General features: G+C 39.5%; 1 protein-coding gene across 1 annotated transcript in view; it reads left to right on the top strand.

Moving 5' to 3' along the window:
• The window catches only part of ctdp1 (CTD (carboxy-terminal domain, RNA polymerase II, polypeptide A) phosphatase, subunit 1), a 73,115-nt gene extending 55,770 nt beyond the window's left edge, over positions 1-17,345 (top strand). The window contains exon 13 of the mRNA XM_067611516.1: positions 14,314-17,345. Within this exon, the coding sequence (XP_067467617.1) occupies positions 14,314-14,503 (190 nt within the window). The 3' untranslated portion in view covers positions 14,504-17,345. The remainder of the gene's footprint in view (positions 1-14,313) is intronic.
• The last annotated feature ends 3,891 nt before the right edge of the window (positions 17,346-21,236 follow it).

Below are 21,236 nucleotides of genomic sequence, written 5' to 3'. Positions count from 1 at the left end.
ATTTGGAACCATTCACTCATCATTTTGTAATGGAGAGGATGATGGGAGTGTAAAGGGAAAACGAGGCCATTATCTCCATGTGTGTATTGTTAGTTAGACTCCATGAGCTTTCCAATTAGAATGTCTGCAACTAAGGACCCTGTTATGGGTAATTGTTTTTAAGGATCGGCTGATACCCTGAAGACTGCTGCTGTAATGGCTCTGTATCTCTCCAGTATGGGTTCAAATTATTCACATTTATGAAAGCTATTGTCTTCAACCCATAAACAGATAGAGTTTTGCTGTTGTACCAAAGCTGCCTTTTTTTTTTCCTTCTTTTCTCTGAAGCTTTCATATGTACCCTCTGCTGCAGGGTGCGTTGATGCTTGCTGCAGATTAATTAAATGTCTACCATTACAGCTGGAATTTATGCAGATGTCTGACATCCAGGGTACAAGCAAAACAAACAGCCTAATTGAATTTAGCTTCTCACTTAAAGCTGTTTTTCCCCTCCGAACCCCATTTATATCTGAACTCAGCTGGCTACATTGACTCTGACCCTTTTTTTGTGACACGCAGCCAGAGCTGTTTCTGTTCAACCGGGCTCTGTGAATATGTGAGTTGTCAGGTACAAACATTCTTCGGCAGCCGTAGCCAGCACAGTCGTTTCAGCAAACAAAGCCTCCATTTCCTTCTGCCACGCTGTCCAGAGTTTGTATTCAGACAAACTGCTGCCGGAGAGGTGAGTTAGAGTTTATTGGAACCATTTTAAGTTCAGTTGTCAGATTAGTTTAGAGGGTAAGGTGTATGAGGTGATGTATCTGCTCAAAGTAATTTCCACAGACTGGATTGTAAAGGAATGTTGGGATGTAGAATAAACTGAATGAACAGCCTCAAAAATCCAGTATCCAGTCAGACTGTAGCGTCCATATTATTTTATACAGTATCATTATCTTTACTTTTACATAATATGCACTGTAAGATAACAACATGGATGGTTATGTCTGCATTAGAATTTTAGTTGCAGAGGGTTTTTTGTTAATAGTAGAGGGGTCACTTTGTTGACACAAAAGTTCACAGTTAGCACGCTGTTCATATCAATGTTCACGTCAATAGCAGGAAAAACACAGATTGTGTATCTTTGTTTGGAACAGAAGAATAATATATACAGTACTGTGCAAAAGTTTTAGCCATGAATTGCCATGAATAGTTTTTATTTCTCAGTTAACGGCAGCAGTTCTCCTCAGTACACCTGCACACAGTTTTTCAGGTACTTGGCAGGTCAGTTTTTCCTGCATCTTGGAGAAGTTGTCACAGTTCCTCTGTGGATTTAGGCGGGGGCTGCCGTCTCAGCCAGTAGCTAAGTTTACAAGAATTTGCCACATTTTACATATAGACAGCTTTCATTGTAGCTTGTTCATAATAAGCAGATGAAAATATCACTTTTCTACATGTTCGTGCTTGTTGAACAGGTGTTTTGATAAATTACTCTCATCAGCTTTTTACTCACAAAGCTTTTATTGCACTTTCAGTAACGAACGTAGTTGTCGTCAACTCAAGTAAAACTATCCTTCACTTCATCTGGTTCACTGCGGCCTCTCTGCTGTCTGCTCTGTGTGTGTGTGTGTGCGCGCGTGATATTCCATGTTTTACAGTTGATTCCATTTTTATTATCAAATTCTGCGATTCTGTCTGTTTTCCACAACACGGAAACCAGGGCCCTACCTCAATACCTCAACAGATTAGCTATATATTGAAGACATATAAAAGCTTTTTCTCGTCTACAGTACGTGCAAGAATAGGGACACACTACCCTGATCATATCAACTACAAATGTGAAGAGATTGTGTCGTAGAAATCCTACAAACAAGGTCCTTGTTTTCTGCTCTGCCATTATGGTTTCCAGACAGTTACCAGAGACGTCAAATAAGACATAACAGTGAGTGACGGTTCAATAACATAAGCTGACCGCATTGGTGCTAATATTAGCTGTCTAGCCGGCCATAGTGATAGCTGACTACCACCACGTCGGAGCATTTTTCTGACCTATTGCAACATACCCCTCAGTATTTACACTCCTGTCATATTGATTGACCCTGCTTGTCATCTGTACATACTTGGTATGGGGCCCCAAACCTGAAATCCGTCAAGGTGTGTAAGTATTGCAATACAAAATAGCGTGCATTTGTTGTGAGGGACAACTTGAAAGTCTTTCCTCGCGTCATGGAGTCGATCAGTCCATTAATCCTGCTCAGGGGACGTTTTGTCAAGTGACATCCAGCTGTCCTGTTAGTCTGACAGTGAAGCCTGACACCTGAATCCCAAAAGTGCTTTTGAAAGATGCCGCATGCAGGAAAGGAGGATTAAGAATGTAACACGGATTCAGAAGACGTTGACAGCAGTCCGCTTTGCTCGGCTGCCGCTTGTAAGCACACTGAATCCAACAGTACTTGTTTCTCAGCGGAGCAGCAGGGAGAAACGGCACAATGATCCCCGTGCTCCTCGTCTCTGATAAACACAGTTCAGCAGTGCGAGAGGGGCGGCAGACTGTGAGGAATAGGAATGCTTACTCAGGCTTTTCACGTATATGAAAAGAGGAGGAAGGAGGAATACGTAAGTAGGAAAACTAAAACTGCAAGTAATCTGACCCAGTTTTTTCCTTCTGGTTCGTGGCTCCAAGCTGGTGATGCAAGCAGTTTTTCTATTTATGCTCTTGGTTCAGATTGATCTCACTATGAAGCAAAGAGATGCATCTCAGGGGAAGGCTGGCCTGTTAATAGCCATTGTTCATCACCACCCATAAACACTTGCACTATTTTTCGTCACATAGAGAAGTGTATACAGTACATTTGAGAAAAAGTAGCTCTTTGCTATGCTTGTGAGGACCTCATATCTTCATTCCCAGCCTTATTCACCACTCCAGGGTTATTTTGTGTTGAAGTGTTGAATATAATTTTGTGGTTAATGCACTTTCCTATGCACTTTCCTTTAACCTGCCTCATTTACTTGTACTTGAGATTATGACTGACAGTACACCCAGAAAGAAGTTCTGCATCTCAAGCTTTCAGCTGTTCATTTCATGGGCATTTGGAGAGAGGAATAGTGTTAGTAACCACAAGAGAGCAAGATTTTTTTTTTGATTCAACCACGCACTGTTGTACCCAGAAGTCTGATAGCTGCATTGTATCTTGCGCCATTGATCCTTATGCTGCGTTCAGACTGAAACAATGCAGCCCCCTCATTTGCTTGAGTGAGCGCGTGCATTGAAGCAGCAGGGGTGCCAACGCAGAGGATTCTGCACAAAAAATGAAGGGTTGTTTGGAAAAAAACTGTCTGAACATTTACCACAGTACAATGCAATACTACACAATACTTTCCTGGTAGATTTCTTTATAACGTGAACACCAAATTTCTACTATTTACATTGTAATTATTGCAGCAAAAGATATTATTATTATTATTATTGTGATAACTTTCCAGAATTTTAAATTTTTTTTTCATAGTATAAATTACTTATGCAGTGTTTTGACTTCTAATAAGTCTTCAAACTCAGAGATCAAGTATCCAATCTGGACTTCCTGGATTGTATGCCATTGCTCTGCTGCCATTGGTACCTGAGGCAATCCACCCATACCAATGCAGTGTACAGTTATCCAAATGAAAAAGAAAAATGTATAATCAAAGAACAAAGTATGGAATGGACTATTGAAAATAAACTACTGCTAAACAAAAGTGAAAAATAATTCAAAAGTGTCAAAAAATTCTAATCTAAAACTCACAAGTTTCACAAAATGCATACTGCCAGGCTCCTTTAACCACTGCTTATTGGAGACCTCTAGTGTGGTCTCTGCATAGGGCCCCACATTGAGAAATAGATGGCTATTGCTTACAGTATGTCAGATGGCTGCCAACAATGGAGGTGTGAAGAGAAGAGTACCTCATTAGGAGCCACCTTGTCGTACTGGGGCAATTAGTAGACCGGGGAGGAAATGCTTTGAGCTCAGACACTGCTCAGTGCTGTCCGCCCACTGAAGGGACTGATGAGGAGAACACGAATGGTGGGAAGGTGGGAGTATCAAAGTAGCCGTGGTTTTAGAGTTGTCCTCCAGCTTTATTTTAAAATCTTCATGCTAAAAACCCTTTTCACTTCAACCATAATTTCCTTCTGAACATTTTTTGTCAGTATATACCTCATAGTTACTAGCCTCAGTAATGTAACCCTTATTCAAGATCCTTCCTTTGGGCATCTCTACACACCCTTTTTACTTCAACTCTTAAATTCTGTTCTATGTACAATCAAAGAACATCCGTCAAAGCTGTATGTCTCAGCAGGTATCCTGCTTTTGACAGAGTGGAATAAATAAATAATATCTAAATTATTTCAGACCCACAGTATGAACTCAAGGAAAACCTCTGAGACAGTATTTCTTTATCCACCTATGTGAAACTTTACCATAATATAGGTTTCTGTAGGGAGTTGGCAGGGTTCTCGATCAATGCCAAGGGACTGAAGATGAAAATTAGCTTTAAGCCAACTGTGGTAAAATACATCAAATGGTAACATTTATGTTTAATATTGTACATGGTCCCTTACAAATAAAAAAAAAAAAGAATCCTTGCATAGTAAAGCTTTTCTGATTGTTGTTTTTTTGACATTTTGGGAAATACTTTTATTAGTTGTTTTTTCCCCAAGATTTGGATGAGAAGATTGATATCACTTTCATATTTAACCATTAAATATGAAGGTGGAGCCAGAAGATGGTATGGTTAGCTTAGCTTAGCTTAGCTTAGCTTAGCTTAGCTTAGCTTAGCTTAGCTTAGCTTAGCGTAGCGTAAAGACAGAAAACGGGGATACAGCTAGCTTGGCTATGTCAAAAGGCAATAAAATCCTCCTACAAGTATCAGATGAAAAAAATGAGACATCATGTGTTGGTAAGTGAGCTTTAAAGGTTCTTGTAGGAGGATGCTTTACCTTTTGACAGAGCCAAGCTAGCTGTTTCAGTCTTATGCTAAGCTAAGCTAATCATCATTCAGCTAAGTAAGATATACACAAGCTGCTTACAATATATCCATCTTTCTTCCACCAGACACATTTACTTTGTTACGGTGACTGGACCCTTGACACCTCCAACGTATATATGGATTAACTATTAACTTTGCACTTTTCCAAGTGACTGGGCTGAACATGGGAACAACAAGTCACTCTCCAGTGAAAGAACAAACATATGAAGTGAAGTGAAGCATGCTGTTTTTGCTGATATGCATTGATTATTCTGTGTGACATTCACACTGCCATGGTTAGAGTTTCTATTGCCACTGAACGCACTCATGCAAACATTTCTCATAGAACAGTCTGAGCTTCGGATAGAGGCAATGTCATTCCTCAGCCTTGCTCGTGTGTGTGACCTGTCATTGTCAGGTCGCTTGAGTAGGCTTGAATATTTGTGAAATATGTAAGATAAAGCAGACAGCAGGGGCAACAGGGTTGTTTGCATAGCTCTGGCAGAGTGTAGACGCAAAAAGTAATCTCAAATATTTTATGAGTGGGGACTCTGTGCTTAAAAATGAATGAAGCAGTTTTGGAACTTGTCCAAACAAAAGTTCCTTAAAAAAAAAAAAGTGTGCTAGCCTGGTCCTTAGCATTCTAAGTCCTAAGAGTTCTTCTTCTAAGAGTTTTCTGTCCTTTCTCAAAGAAAGCTGGACTTTTTATGGTTATTTATTGATAGATTTATAATTATGAGGATCATCCCAAGGCCTCTCCTTTATGGGGTGATGTCTTCAACTAATGTACTGGCCTGCCTACCAATAAAAAGTAACGAGGCAGGTACTTTTTTCCTCCACTCTTCCAGAGCTCAGGGTCCAAAACCATTTCCTTATGAAAGGAACTCTACAGCCTTGTAGCTGGTGCTGCGAGTAAGCAGACAGAGAAGATGTAACTTATATGAAAGGATGCCTGGGCACTTTCATCTGATTCTGCTGCCTGTGGCTGAGCCAGAGATGAATGTTGTTTGATGCAGACATGGGTGACTGGGGAGATATAAATGACACTGACAGTGAATCATACAGACACACTGCATCACACCTTTGTCACACTTTTTTGCTCTGGGACAATACCATTCTTTTTTCACTCTGTGTGTATAGTCTTTTGAAACTTTATGAAGGAAAATAACCCTGGTTTACTTGCATTTTATGTGAAAAGTAGTTAAATGTTAATATCAAAACTGCCACCTGTTTTATCTGTGACGCTGCAAAGTATCCACCAAAGTACTGTATATCAATTTTACATTCATGATTTCCAGTATTTATGTCTAGGCCACAACATAATGACAAAAACCAACTAGTCTCATAACCTCCACACAATGACTGGTTGTAGTCTGGGGGACAGTGTATCCAAAGAGCATGACAACCAGATTACAACTCAAAACAGAAAGCGACAAAACAGAGAGCCACTTGTAGCCAATAAGTTCCACCCATTACATTCAATACAAGCCATGCAGGATAAAGTTTCAAAGTTAGCTACTAGCCCTTGAACCCTTGAGCATTTAGCAACTAAAGAGCCAGATATTTCCCTCAGGATACCAAAGCCAAACTGAAAGGAGAGTGAATATTTTACTTACATTTGTGTGGCCAGACATGACTCAGACAGATGGATGGAGAAGACAGTATACCAACACTTATACATGTATCTGTACACACACACACACGAGACTTGATCTATACACCGTGACAGCGAGGCAGTTTGTTCATTGCTGCTATGGCAAAAGGTACAAAACTTCTGCCAAAGCGAGCTCTTCTAAATTTTAGAATCCTGTGTATACAGCCTGACAGCAGTAGAGATGAATGCTAGTGTTACTCTGTGTTTGCTACATGTGTATATAGGCAACTGTCAGTGTTCACCATGTATGATAATATGTCAGTGTTGTCTTTATAGTTTGTTCTGCTGCCCCCAAGTGGCCAAAAAAAAATGCTGCTTTAATTTGGGGGCTCAGTCAGGGGTTCAAACCCAAAAAAGCAGAGAATCAGACGGGACACAAATTAGTAATGTGTCAACCTCAAACTGTTTGTTTTTATTTAAGAAGTACTAAGTACCTTCATAGACTATCATTTTAAATTTTCTCTAAGGGCCAGTGTCTCTAGGTGCAACAAAGCTACAATTAATCAGCCTGTTGCTTAAGATCAGCTACATACTATGAAGTCTTTTGGCCAATGGAAATTAATAGAGTGAATGTGAGCTCTGATTAAAAAAAAAAAAAATTTTAGTTCTGAACAATGTTTCTCTTAAACATCTTCAGCATGTATTTCATAAGTGAGACTTAGAAGCGTGTGGCCTCAAAACTACCTTGTCATTGTGTGAGTGCTTGTTGTTGCGCTGTCATGCATCTCTGTTTCTTATTTCCTTGCAACACTGTTGAAAGTCAACTTGTTTTTGAAGCACAGCTAAGCAAAACTGACACGTCCCTCATAAAAACCCTCCCTTCCCCCATGCCAGCTCTTATCCTTTTATCCTTCTCTGTTTGTCAGTTTTCATAGTGAGATAACATAATGAGCAGCAGGGGAAGATAATATTAAAAACAATCGTTTAACTGCACTGCTTATCTGCTCTCTGCATTTGGAGCTGTTGAATGCACAGGGGGGAGGTGAGTCTATATATCTAGCCATCTGTATTTGACACATCTGCTGTAAATGATATGGGATTGTGGAAGTGGGGGGAAGCAATATGATACAGGACAGAGGGTGCCAGCATTGCTGAGTAGTATCCATTCTGCCCTTGTTAGGTTATTTCTTCAAAGCAATAACTTAATAGCAGTAAAGACTGAGTCCATTATGACAACTAATTTCTAGTTTGCTAGCACAGAGACATTAACTGCTTCTGTAACTAATTGACCCAAAAAGTCAAAAGTGAAAGCGATTGAGGAGTGTAGTTGGATACCACATTGATCTTAGTTCTGGTTAGTCATCCAGCTCTTTGTTTAGCAAGATCTTTTGGGATGAGACCTTTTTAGATGTTGCTCCATGCCTCTTAAAATATTTCCTAAGAAACCAAAGTCTGAGTCCTAAAAGTTCAGCTCATTACTTAGTTCATTACCTCCCTCTTCTGTCTTTCTTGCTCTGTTTCTCCCTCTTTCACACTTTATTTCCTCCATTTGCCTTTTTACTCCCTCTCTCCATCAGCCCCTCCTTCCTCTCTTGCTGTGAGCAGAGCTCCACGGAGCTGTCAGAAGCGTTTGAAGTCTCTGCTTTTTACAGGGCCTCCTCCTCTCCTCATTTTTCTCTGCCTCCTTCCTCTCCAGTCCTAGATTGGGTGGCCTTGGGTAGAGTTTGGAGTGTTGGACTTGAGTAAGAGCTTGCTGTTACGTCTTTATCAGCCGAGATAGTTACTCTGCCTTGTGATGTGCACTGCATCACAAGATTAAACTGTAGCCCAACCATTTCTGTAAAGTCTTTCCCAACTTAGTTCCTCTGAATGCTCCCCTAGGCCACATTGGTACTGTCTGAACTGAAGCACACAGTCTCATGAAAATGCATTTCAACTTCAGGCGGATATACTTTTCCTGAGCGATATAAGCCATTTTATATCACTTATGTATCTCTAATGATGTGTTGAGGCGGATGTAGCTGCAGGCTGTTTGTTTACCACCAGGCACTCTGTAACATGCCCTCTTGACACCCCTAATGCAGTCACACTCCCATAGTACATGGAGATAATTACATTGGAAAGTAATGCCCTCAACATCTGTGTCTATAATAGCACAGACACATTATTACCCTTTTCACCCTCATAACTGGCATTTCTGGCATTACACATTTTTGTCAAGAGCCAAATTGAATTCCTTGCATGAGCTTTATTTCCAAAACTATCTGGAGAGGACTTCACAAATAATTCATTTGGTTTGGTCCCAGTTTTCACCTAAATAGAGGTCCTAATAGATAACTACATAAATAATTACAGCCCCACCTGATGATTACTACCTGACAGGTCAGGCCCGCCTCACCTCTTGTGTCATCAACAGCAGCTTGATTTAAAGTGCTCTCTCAGGGCAGAGAGCCAGCAAACTCTTGGCTCAATCCATTCATCTGTCAACATTTCACAACTACCGAACAAGCCAACATTTCGGTTTTATAAAAACTCTCTCACTGAAAAATGGTGGGAAGTGGGACAACTTATTGGTACATTGTTATAAACTTTCTTCTTAAGTTGTGATGGCAGATTGTCTCTTACAGCCACATCTTCAACTTTGCTGGCCAAAATGAGATCCAGTAATGAGGATGTTTAAATGAAGGAAGTGTTTTATACGATCCTATTATCTGAGTACTCACACTGTGTCTAATATATGAAAGAAAATAATGGAGAAACTTCTGGAAGTTTCACTTATTTGTCTCTCAAGCTGGAGAACCTTCTCACTTTCATCTCTCCCCAATTGATTTGTTACCACCTTTGGTACTTGGCTCAGCTGGCGACTTTTCCAGGGGAGCCACTTAAAACAATAGGACTCTACTCCTTTATGAGGGAAGGGAATGTTAGACACAACTATTAGCTTTGAAGGGCAAATTCGTCAAACCCCAAAAACCCCTCAGGCCTACAGAAAGGTGAGTTGGTAATGATTACTTTAGAGTTCAGAGGCAGCTGCAGAGATGTTGATTATGTGCTAGGAAGTGATATTGAATAAGAGAAGGTGCCTGCACATGCAAAGCTACATTCGTACAATTTTGATAAAAACATTTTGATTTAAATTAGATCTTCATTAGATCAAAAATTACAATTTCCTTGAGCCATAATTTAAGGTATTTGTTTATGAAATCTACACAACAAAAACACATCCTGTAGAGAACTATAATCACAAGGGTCCTTGTGATGTAATTTTTGCTTATGTCTGCAAGAGTCTCCACCGACTGCACATTTGCTACAAAAACAAAACAGATGTCACTACCTGCATCTTTAAAATTCCTCTTTAAAGGAATATAAAGACACCCTGATGGCTTGTTCAACTTTAAAAAAAAAAAAAAAAAAAAAAAAACACCTCTTCTTTTTGATGTTGAATGGTTGCCATTTGTATTTCTAGTTGGCAGGAGTGGAACTACGCCCAACGTAGTATTGTCACAGTTCCACATACTCATCTACAGCTGTTTGCATCAGTGCCCATTGTGGAGAATATTAAGGCTCCAAGGCTGCCGTTCTTTGGTTTATTTGCCAAGAAGTACAGCCATCATATGATTTGCTTAGATACAGTGCCAAGAGAGAACAGGAGATTGGCCAAGAGCAAGTGGTCATCTCCTCAAGGCCCTGCTGGTTTTCCAGATGTCGAGTACAAAGTGAATGAAACTAATAACTGCAACACAATGAAGGACGTGGTTCACTCAGCCACAAATCTGGTGCTCAGGCCAAGAAATATCCAACAATGCAGTTGAGCACATGTACTGGGAGCCATATTCTTTCTGCTGCTTATTGCTAGGGATGCACCGATCTGACATTTTCTCCCTCACCGTCTGCGGCCTGCTGTACCCATTTGAAATTTTGATGATTTAATGAATTTACAGCAAAAAAACGTATTTCATAATGACATTGACAAAGAAACTGTATTTAATGTGGATCAGGTATGTTAACCAATCCGCTTAATAAGGTCAATATCAGGCCCCAAACCCAATCCAGCAAATCAGAGTGATGTATCCCTACTTCTCATCAGAACTAAAATCAAACCTCCATTACTGCTTTCCTTCTCCAGTAATGTTGATTTGTAGTTCATGCATAATGGCTTAACTGTGATCATTCAAATCAAAATGTAATTCAAGATAAGACCATTCACTGCAGACGAGACTATCTAAAGTGTGTTAGTTAAAATGCCTAAAATGTAAATAAACTGGTTGACTACAGGAAGCTCCCTTTGTAGCAGTGTAGTTTCAAAGCATGTGAAACCAGGAAAAATCTAATAAAAGTGGATTACAGCTGAAGCCCTTTTTGGAGCTGTTGTGTGTGTGCGTGGGGGGTGGGTGGGTGGGTGGGTTGGTGGGTGGATTAATAGACATGGATTTAGATTGGATGTAATGATGCGAGGCAAAAAGCAATGGAGGAACTCACCCCCACTACCCCCCGCTGTCTCCACTGTTAATATTTGGAAATGGGAGAGGGATGGTTGGGTACTGGTGTAAAAACACACGCACCAATTTTTTTACCCTTCCTCTGCATTTGCTGTGACTCATACAGTGTCATTAACCAGCCCATGTAGCAGAAATAGTAAGACTGATGATGGTAAATTGGGATTTTCCTCAATTCCTCACATTTTCGCCAAAGAAATCATTAATCGCTCATCCCATTCCCGCTCAGCCTCACATTACCATCTGAGCACTGTACCTCGATCTTATGGCTCTAAAAATTTTACTTCTTGTCAATTTGGAGATTCAGAGCTGTACTGTTGTAACACAAACACAACCCTATCCCTCCCACACACACCACACGGTCTGTAGGGGTCCACTGTAACTGTCATGTCACCGAGCCTCTCCGCTTATATTAGCCGACATCTGACCTTTTAATGAGCACACAGCCGGAGACCTGCTGTTATGAGAGGTTAGCGAGGCTGTCTGACAGCGGTATGGTTGAATGAGGGGGGTCCCACTCAGTGGAGCCGGTGTCACACCTCCACAATAACCATACAAAACCTCTACACACCTCATTAGCATCATGCTAATAAGCCCTTCTGCTGAGGGTGTCCATGGAGAAGCCGGAGTGGAGAGAGGGATGGCATGTTTACAGCCATATCAAAGAATTCTTTAGCCACTTAGGAATGTGCGCTTTCCCTTTTTTTTTTTCTTTTTTTTTTTCTTGGCCATCATCTTGAATACACTTGAGCTACAGCAACAGGCTTGCATTCATTACATTCACACCCTCTTTGAAAATGTGTCTCCAGTATACACATCTAAAATTAATTTATGTTTTAGTCACCACTGCCAAAATGTATCAACACTTTTTTTTGGCCAAAATGTGTCCGAAGCACAGAATATCAAAAACTGTCAAGTACCAAAAGCTGGAATCAAATGCTTACTCAAATTCCTACTTTTCTTTACTTGCTCTTCTTCTTCTTTTAGACTGTATTTTACTGAGGCAAAATATTGTCTAAACATTTGCCACAGCACAAGAAGTATCGCTGCTTGTGTTTAGACAATATTTATAGGAACAGTTTAACATTTTGGGAAATGCGCTTATTTGCTTTTGTTCTGAACGAGACATAGTAAGATTGATACCTCTCACAGGTCTGTGTGTTAATTATGGAGCTGGAGTCAGTACATCGTTAGCCTAGCTTACATAAAAACTAGAAGAATGGGAAACAACTAGCGTAGCTCTGTCCAAAGTTTAAAAAATATATATACCAACATCTCTCAAGCTCACTTATCAACATGTATATTGTTTGTTTAAAGGCATACTCTGCAGGATTTTCATTAAAAAAAAAACAATGTATAGACTCATAGAAATCCCTCTCAATCATCACTTATGATCCACAAGTGTGTGGCGGTGTATGTATCTACAGAGACCCTGCCCTCTGCCTGTATTTTCTTATTATTTTGCCGTGTTCGGGATGTTTCTGAGCGTCAGCCTCTGGGCAGTGGGTTCGTAGCCCCCAGCCAATAACAGCGCGCAGGGTGTGAGGTCAGGAGTTGTAGCATAGCAACCAGGTTACATTGCTGTTTTTTTTATGTGCTTCAGTGTTTCCCCCGCTTCTCTGTCTCTCTCTTCTGCTGTGTGCTGCTCCTCTGCCGTCTGTGTGTCTGCCTTGACCGGGGCAGGGCTCAGCTACACACACAAATCCTGCATAGTATACCTTTAACTCAGACATGAACAGACATGTAGAATCACAGTTTGTTAGAGGGGTTTACGTGTTGGTAAGTCATTGCACCCGGCTGTTCACAAAAAGTATGACAGCAAGTAACCCACAAATCTTCATCTCCAGAGTGCTTTGAATCTTCAGTGTGTTGTGGGTCCCATTTACAATCAAACCTTATGAGATTTAATCTTTATTCCCAGTCCATTCTTTCTTTTCCTATACTCTTTGCTCTTCCTAACCATACTTACCCCTTTCCATTTCCTCCCCTTTCATTCATGTCTCCTCCATCTCCGTCTCCCTGGTTTCCCAATTGTTCTGAATCCTTTGTCACCACAGTACTGTTTTGTTCTTTAACATTGGAGGGCCTTTCCATCTTGTAGCAGCTTAGCTTCTCTGAGACCTTTGTGGGGTGGCTGCACAGTGGATACAGTCAGTATAGAGAACAAACCCTTGTTAATTGCATTGTGTGATTCTCAAGGGGGCACAGCATATATGGCAAATTATTCTCTTTTTATGTGTATTCTGTTTTTATCTTGGGGTATAGTGTATATCACTTTCATATGCCAGTGGAACAACTGGATTTATATTTATCTCTTTGTTAATTATTTAAACTCAAATTTGTAAACTACATCTCGAGAGCTTAGTTTTTGCCATAAGATTTTAAGTCTGGATATGTACAGGACTAATCTGCAAATGTTTGGATGATTATGTGATTCGTGCCTCAACAAACTCCTGTACAAATACTAAAACTCTGCCTTTTGATTGCCTTACATTCATTCAGAGGAAAACATTGATTTTTCAGAGCAACCACCAAGCCCCTTTAATTAAAAAATACCATCGACAGCCAGTAGAGATGCAGTCATCTCATCAGATGTGGGAAGGCTTCATGTTGTGTATATTAAAGAAAGATTCTGGTATTTTTCAAACTGGCAAAACAGCATATATCGGGGCAATCAGCGCAAGCCTCCAAAAGCTTCCCAAGTAAATTTAATTTTACATAAATCATTTTAAACACCTATCTCGGAGACCAAAAGTAAACACAGAAATTAGCTCCCTGGATTAGCTGTTGTAGCGAACTTCATAGGGATCTACTTCCAGGGCAACATGCCAGCTTACCAAGCTAGCTGTTAGCCAGCTAAAAAACTACCTATCTACTACCACTACTATCAGTTTATTCATCCTAGATATTCCCAGACCACAATGAGCAAAGTTATAAACTGTGGAATCGGTTTGTCAAGCTAAGCCATTAGCTACATTTTCTCGCTAGTGCTCTGTCATTTCATCTTTAAATTAAGTGTTGTCTGTGGTTTTGTTATCATTATCTGGTTTCATTCTATCATGAAACAAAGCAAAAAGACATGCAGCATTTTGGCATCAGTTTTAGAGACCTTCATGTTCATGCTTGCAATCTGTTTAAATGCATAATGTAAATCCTGTTTTTGGCAGCAGCAGTATAGCAGAAGAGTCCTGAGATTAAAGGTTTACAATCCCCTTTCTAAATCATCTTTTGTTATTTCTTTAGGGGCCACAAACGCAAGCACGATGATGCCAAAGAAGAGGAGGAAGATGTGGACGACGACATGGAGGACAAGGGGGAGGCAGACTCTGCCGATGAGTCCTCCAAAGAGTCCAACGAGGAAGAGGAGGGCAGCAGCTCAGAGGCGGATGAGATGGCTGCTGCCTTGGAGGCAGAGCTGAATGACTTTATGTGATGTGGAAAAGGAAGGGACTCATTCATAGGAAAAGGACAACAAATAAAAGGCCCCCATCGCCCCTTAAAGTGGTACCTAAAAATCCTATTTTCTCCACTTTGGAATCTGTGTGTACTTAGGATGTATGAGCCATGAATGTGTGCTGTAATAAAAATGAATGTCCTGTACAGAAATGACATGTTGCTGTGTAAATAAAGGCTTAGATTTTTTTGTAGCATTGATATACAGTATAGCCTTTTTGGCATAAAACACTTTGATGTTAACATTTTATTGTGAGATAACAAACTGTAGGAAGCATTAAATTTGATACTTTTTTTGTTTTACTTTTTTCTATTTCGATTTTTATATTGATGAGAAAAAAAAAGATAAAATTATAAACCTTAAATTTTGCTGGTCGTACATGCCAAAGAGTTTGGAATAGGTTTGCCAAGGCGTGCAGCTAATGTTTTACTCTTGACTTCCAGTTTTATTTTTCTGTTGGCCTCCTTTTTTAAGGGTCATGAATGCAACCAGCGGATTTAGACATTTGAATGTGTTTTCCTCAGTCGTTTCTTCCTCATCATAGTGTTTGTACATTTGATAACATAATGTCTTTTGTGAATATATGGTCCCTTGGTGCACTATTACCATGAACTGAACCTAACTTTAAAGGACCATCGTGTAGCATTTAGTGGCATGTAGCGGTGAGGTTGCAGATTGCAACCAAATGAATACCCCTCCTTTAACCCTCCCCATCCAAGCCTGTAAAAGAACATACGGTGGCCGCGAAACTCATGAACAACACAAAAGGCCTTCTCTAGAGCCAGTGTTTGGTTTGTCCATTCTGGGCTCTTGTAGAGACATGGCAGTGCAACATGGTGGGCTCTGTGGAAGAGGACCCGCTCCCCATGTAGATATAGGGCTCATTCTAAGCTAATGAAAACACGATTCTTATTTTCATGGGATTATACACAAATTAAAACATACTTATAAATATTATATTCCATTTCTGCCAAGCCTGTTCTGTTAGATGCCACTAAGTCTTGCACACTGGTCCTTTAATTTTGTTTTTCATATGGCAACAGGTGTTAGCTCTACTTTCCCTTGTCAGACCACTTTGGCTGTCCCTCCTAGTACAGTTAGGAAGGACAGTCACTCAGTTTAGACCTCTGTTTATGTACACTGGAGCAAATAACCTGCTAAATGCTGCTGTTTTAAAGGAGCAGTTCACCCAAAGTACAAAGTCATTTTTTCCTCACCTATGTTGCTATCTAGCCATGCAGATAGTTTTGATTTTTATCTCTAGGGCCTGAAATTTGTCTGAGATTTCTCTCTCTGCGGCAAAAAAAAAAAAAAAACATGGCTGTGAGATATCAACACACTGCGGCATTTAGGGGGGAAAAAATTAAACCATGAGAAAAATGGGAAACACCTTCACCAATTGGACAACACACGATATAAAAAAAAATGTGCAAATAGAGAAACACTGCAAGTTTCACAGAAGAGTGAACGTTTCTGTGGGACCCTGCACACTGATGAAAAACTTGTTGGTCATTTTTGGAAAATGTTTATTTTAGTTTTAACATTTTGATAAAGATATTGGAGATTGGCTATACAGTTAAAGTTTGCTACAAGGGTGTTCATCACCTAGTTGTGCAGAGCTTGAAGTGTTACTCTACGCCGCGCATGTGTCAGCATATTGGTAAATCTTTCTCAGTTTGCCTGCTTTTCTTATTTGAGGTGTATTTTTCTAAATGTATGTACAGTGCCAGTCAAAACTTTGGACACACTTTCAAAGGAATGGGTGTGTCCAAACTTTTATGTGTTGTCAAAGGTGTGAAGGTGTTTTCCTCATTCTCGTGTATTTGGTTGTTTTCTTTAATGGCATTGCATTGAACACTCACAGCATTGAAAAATTACATTTAAAATGTTCAATTGCAATGCATTTTTCCATAATGTCCTTTGTAACGTAGTTGGATAATCCATAGACCTCACTGTCATCAGTCTGTGTTAGGACTGTTTCTTTGGTAGAAAGTAGTTGGAAGTAGTAGTTGAATTTAAAATATTACAATGCTGTGAGCACCACAAATGTAATTCCATTAACCTCCATTTTATTATGGTGGCAGCAGAAATCTCAGTGATAAACATCTTAAAACCCTGGCAAACAAAATCAAAACTAAATGCATTTACCTCTAGTGGTGAGAAAATCATACATTTGTTTATTGAGAACATATTTTCACATTTCAGTCCACAGGAAGTGGAAAGCAGAGACAGCAGGACTCACCAGCATCTCATGCCTTTGGTGTCTTTTGGTTTAAAGCATCAGATACAGCCTGGTTGGTACATATGACCGTGCTGTGTGCACTTTACCGACAACACACATTACAGGATTTCTGGAAAGCTCAAAAGCTTCAGTCTCATTCTTGCCAAGTACAACTTAGATGGAGCGTAAAATTTGTACCAAGGTTGTTCATATTCACTATTAAGTTTGGCATCTATTTAGAGCCGATAGCACTGAGTTTGTTTTTCCCTCATTTGAAGGAGTTGTAACTGGTGAAAGATCATGCTTCCTTTGCATTTAGTTTGTGAAAATAAATAATTGTAGTTAATATCCCAAGGCAGGAGAGAAGGTTTGTGTTGAGATGTTCCATGTATTTTACCATCAGCTTCTTTCTACACACAAAACACATTTTATTCCCTTTGCAGTGACAGTCATCCCAATTTTTTTGCTTTTGTATTAGTGATGCTTTTATCATGAGTTTCAATCAAACAACTGACTTGTAAAGTATTTGTAAAGTCTATTTCCTACTTGACCCTGAAAGAAAAGATACTTTGATTAAATAAAGATGTTGTTTATAAATAACAGCGTAATTTTCTGTAGTTCTTTTTTTTTTCTATCCTAAAGTGGCGGATGTTTTCTATATCCCCGAACATAATCACCAAATCATACTCCAGATGAAGTCCATTAGCCTTTTGCTGCTGCTTCTTTCCTGTACGACTGCTAGGTTTTTAACATTATAATCATGTGTATGACATTGTGAGACTCCCACCAGGACATACTACTCTAGTTAATGGGCTCTTTGTCATAAGAACCATACCAGAACCATTAGGCATTGTTCCATCTTGCTGGTTGGATTGATGCGCAAGTAGCAAATGTGTTGCAAGCTAAAAAAAGAACCTCTGTTTTTTCCTTCTTATTACACAGAGACAAGCAGCCTCATTGTTGGAGTGTTCAGACAACATGAGTCATCAGTTTTGCAATTCTAGATGGAGAAGGGAAAAGAGGTAGACTGGTTGAACAGTTTCTGCATGGCAAAAACTGCATTTCCATCTCAACTGTCAGATTTCATTGTTTCAGATTTCTGCTTTATCTACTTCTAAATCAGGACAATACCTAGCTGAAACCAAATATAACCATTTCATTGGTGCAAATTGCTGTCCTCAACATTTGTGATATTACTCTATCATCTTGTCATTCAGTCAGAGTAATGGGTCGTCAGGTGAGATGGTGGTGACACAGGAAACAGCGAGATAAATCACAGTCATAAAGTCTATTAAAAGCATGACTGCACCTCTGCTGTGCTGTTCGATGTGCTTCTTTCCTGGAATGGCCTGCTGATCCACTGCCTTAAAAGCCAAAGCAAACAGCAATAAATGGAGAGCTGTTTATCCTGTGATGAAGGCAGGTATTTCCCTCTCACGTTCACAGAGCCATACTCTTCAGTGGTGCTTTGATTCCACATTTGAATGTAAATAAATGTCTGTTTTACAGCTGTGGATTGTTGGCGATGATCCACAGTTGGGGTTCAACGTAGACCACAGGGTCCTAAAACCTCCTGCAGATAGGAAATGATGCCAGATATGATGTGTAACATGAGTTTGTGCTAATAGATAGTGTGTTCTCTCTTGCCATGAACCTAATGAGGAAGAAAACTGATTTAGAGCCTTACAGCACTCTTAAAGAGTCAATTAATGTTTGCAATTTAAGATAAATTGTATCTCAAATAAGCGTGACATTTGTTCATTATGAAGCAGTGAGACAACCTAGAGTGCACACAGAAGGCCTCATTAATTTCTTAATGTTTTTCACACACATTTCACTATTTTCAACAGCTAAACAACCCACAAAAATGGTCTAGTGCGAGGTCAGATACACACATTTTTATAGCTTTACCAACAGTTTTATGGGCATCATTAGTGGCAGCAACTGCAGCATGCTTGGGATAAATATAATGACACCTGGGAGTTGTCATGAGTAGTGATAACTAGTCATGGAAAGAAAAAAAGTACCACATACTCAAACTTCAACAAATAATCCCAAAAAGATGCACCCAATAACTGAATACTGCAGTACTAAGGTGCACTGCAGAAACACTACAACACTTTTTTTTGGAAGGACAGAGATTGACTGCTAACTTCAAGAAAGAGTTTTATGACTCATGTCAGTGTCAATAGAGTATTCACTGAACCAAAAAACTGAATTACGGTAAAAGTGCAATTCTGTGAATATTTGGGTTTATTTTGGAAACTCACCAGCATCTGTAAGTGCTACAAGTGCTGTTCTTTCCTTTTCTTTCCTCTTTAAGTTCAAGAACAGGCGTGCTGTGCCACCATCTTCAGTCAAATTGGATGATATGTGATGGCTTTGGCTGACTTGGTATATTATGTGATGTGTGACTCAGCTGACTGGCAGATATGGTAACAGCTTTAGACCATATACCAAAAATGTCAGCATGTTAAGAATACGCCATTGTAAAACCTCTGCAAGAACAATGAGACAGTGAGAAGCCATTTGAGAGACTTGAAGTTAAGTGTGAAAGATAATTCTTGAACTTGGAAATAGTGGTTTTACAGAAAATTCTTAACTCAGGGTCAGTTTAGTTCAGTTGTCATTGAGATGGTTCACTGAATCCCTGGTTACACCAAAAAGTGTCACGGTGAAATTTATCACTGTGTCCTCACATAGTCACTAGAGTGACGTAGAGACTACTCGCAGTTGGTGAGGTACCGTATCCTAGCTGCCTAACACACTGGTTACCTGGAAATATGCTAGCACTGATAGTTGCAATAGCTTTAGCTTGATTTAGGGACAATACAGAAAGTTCACACAATTTATTTCAGAGATGTATTCGTACCATTGAAAATAATGGTCCCTTAACTTTTTTAGGACCAATTTATACTCCAGCATAGCAGAGTTGTATAAAACACAGCTAATAAACTATAATCACTTTTTCTACTTTGGACACTCTAATTTTGGTCAAGGGTCAGTACTGTCAAGATGGTTTGCTGTTGGTCAATGGTTCAAATTTGCCAAAGTTGACACAATGGAAAAGATTTGGATTCACTTAAAATCCGCTACCTGTGCTGATTGTGGTGAGTGAGTGAGTTGAAAAATTTGGATTGTGTCGTAGAATTTTGCTATTTTTAACATTGATGTGAGCAGGCCTTCAAGTCTTCAGGGATGAAAACCACAAATTGTAGTTGAAAGATCTGAAAATGCTAGTAAGTAGACCTTTAATTAAGATTATTTTGTCAGACTAAAAATTGTTTGCTTTAATTTGGATTAAACTACACATACCTCCTGCTAAGACTGTGAATGCAGATGAGACTGTAGATTGTAGATTCTGCCCTCTTTCATCATCTTTCCTCAGGTGTACTGCCATAAAGGTTGGACAACATGAAAAATGCTCTCATCACTGGTGAATGACAGCTGCTCCCATTGGTATTCCCAAGGATACACCTTCATATATGTCTGATCTTACTTCTGCTGAGCCAGGTTTTCTTCTTTTGTCTTTGTCCCGAAGGTTTTACATCATGGATGTGACTGAAGGTCTTTAGTCTTACTGACACTTGATCTATGTTCTACCTGCAGTGTCTCAGAGAGTAGCTCTGCTTTGGGTTGATAGCTTGAGAGATTGAGTCAGTATGAAGAAAGGAGCTGGGAGGAGAACACTGGCTCTGATGAATGTTGTCTTTCTTTGACATGAGGAAGAAAGAAACCCTCAGGTTCTGTTAGCCATTTACCTGACCTTCTACTGGAGCCCACCTGTCAGCTACAATGTGTTAGCTGTACCAGAACATCGGCCTGCCTGTTGTGGTGTTCTTTTTTTAGGTCCTGAGATGTGAGAGTACACATGAAGACACTTTAGTAAGAACAACACAATACAAACAGTTATAAAAACCAAGATAGATATGAACATTATAAAAAAATATTATTAGACGATAAATTAGTCATGTGTAAGTTTGTTGAGGTGTTGCAATGAAATATTTGTCTATATGCATGTTGGTGTTATAGTAATATAGTATGTTAGTTAGTTGTCTTATCTAAAGTGTCATGCACAAACAAGGGCCCAGCCCTTTGTGTAAGGCAGCAAAATTATACTGTCAGTAGTGAAACATTCATCAGACAGGACCATAACATCTCACATACAGCATTATATTGCAAACAAAGAAAATTGTTTCCTGTCCCCAAGCTCTACAAATAAAATCTGCCACAACAAGGGCTTCCATTCCTAAAACATAATTCAGGTTTTTGTAAAAATCTGGCCAGAAGAACTTACATTTTACTAAAAAAGTATATCCCCTAATCATCATATAATAAGCAATAAAACATGACACAGATTTTGTCTTCAGTCTTAAATCACATAACAAACAACACCTTCTTCCTTTGGGGAGGCCATTAAACCTGTGTGTTACCATAGATAATGATAGTGTACCTGAGTACAACAGTGCACATAGAGATCTTACCAAATAT

This window comes from Thunnus thynnus, chromosome 15 (assembly GCF_963924715.1).
Source record: "Thunnus thynnus chromosome 15, fThuThy2.1, whole genome shotgun sequence".
Classification (NCBI taxonomy): Eukaryota; Metazoa; Chordata; class Actinopteri; order Scombriformes; family Scombridae; genus Thunnus; species Thunnus thynnus.
Note: the sequence above shows the minus strand (reverse complement) of the source record. Positions and strands in the feature narration are given on the sequence as shown.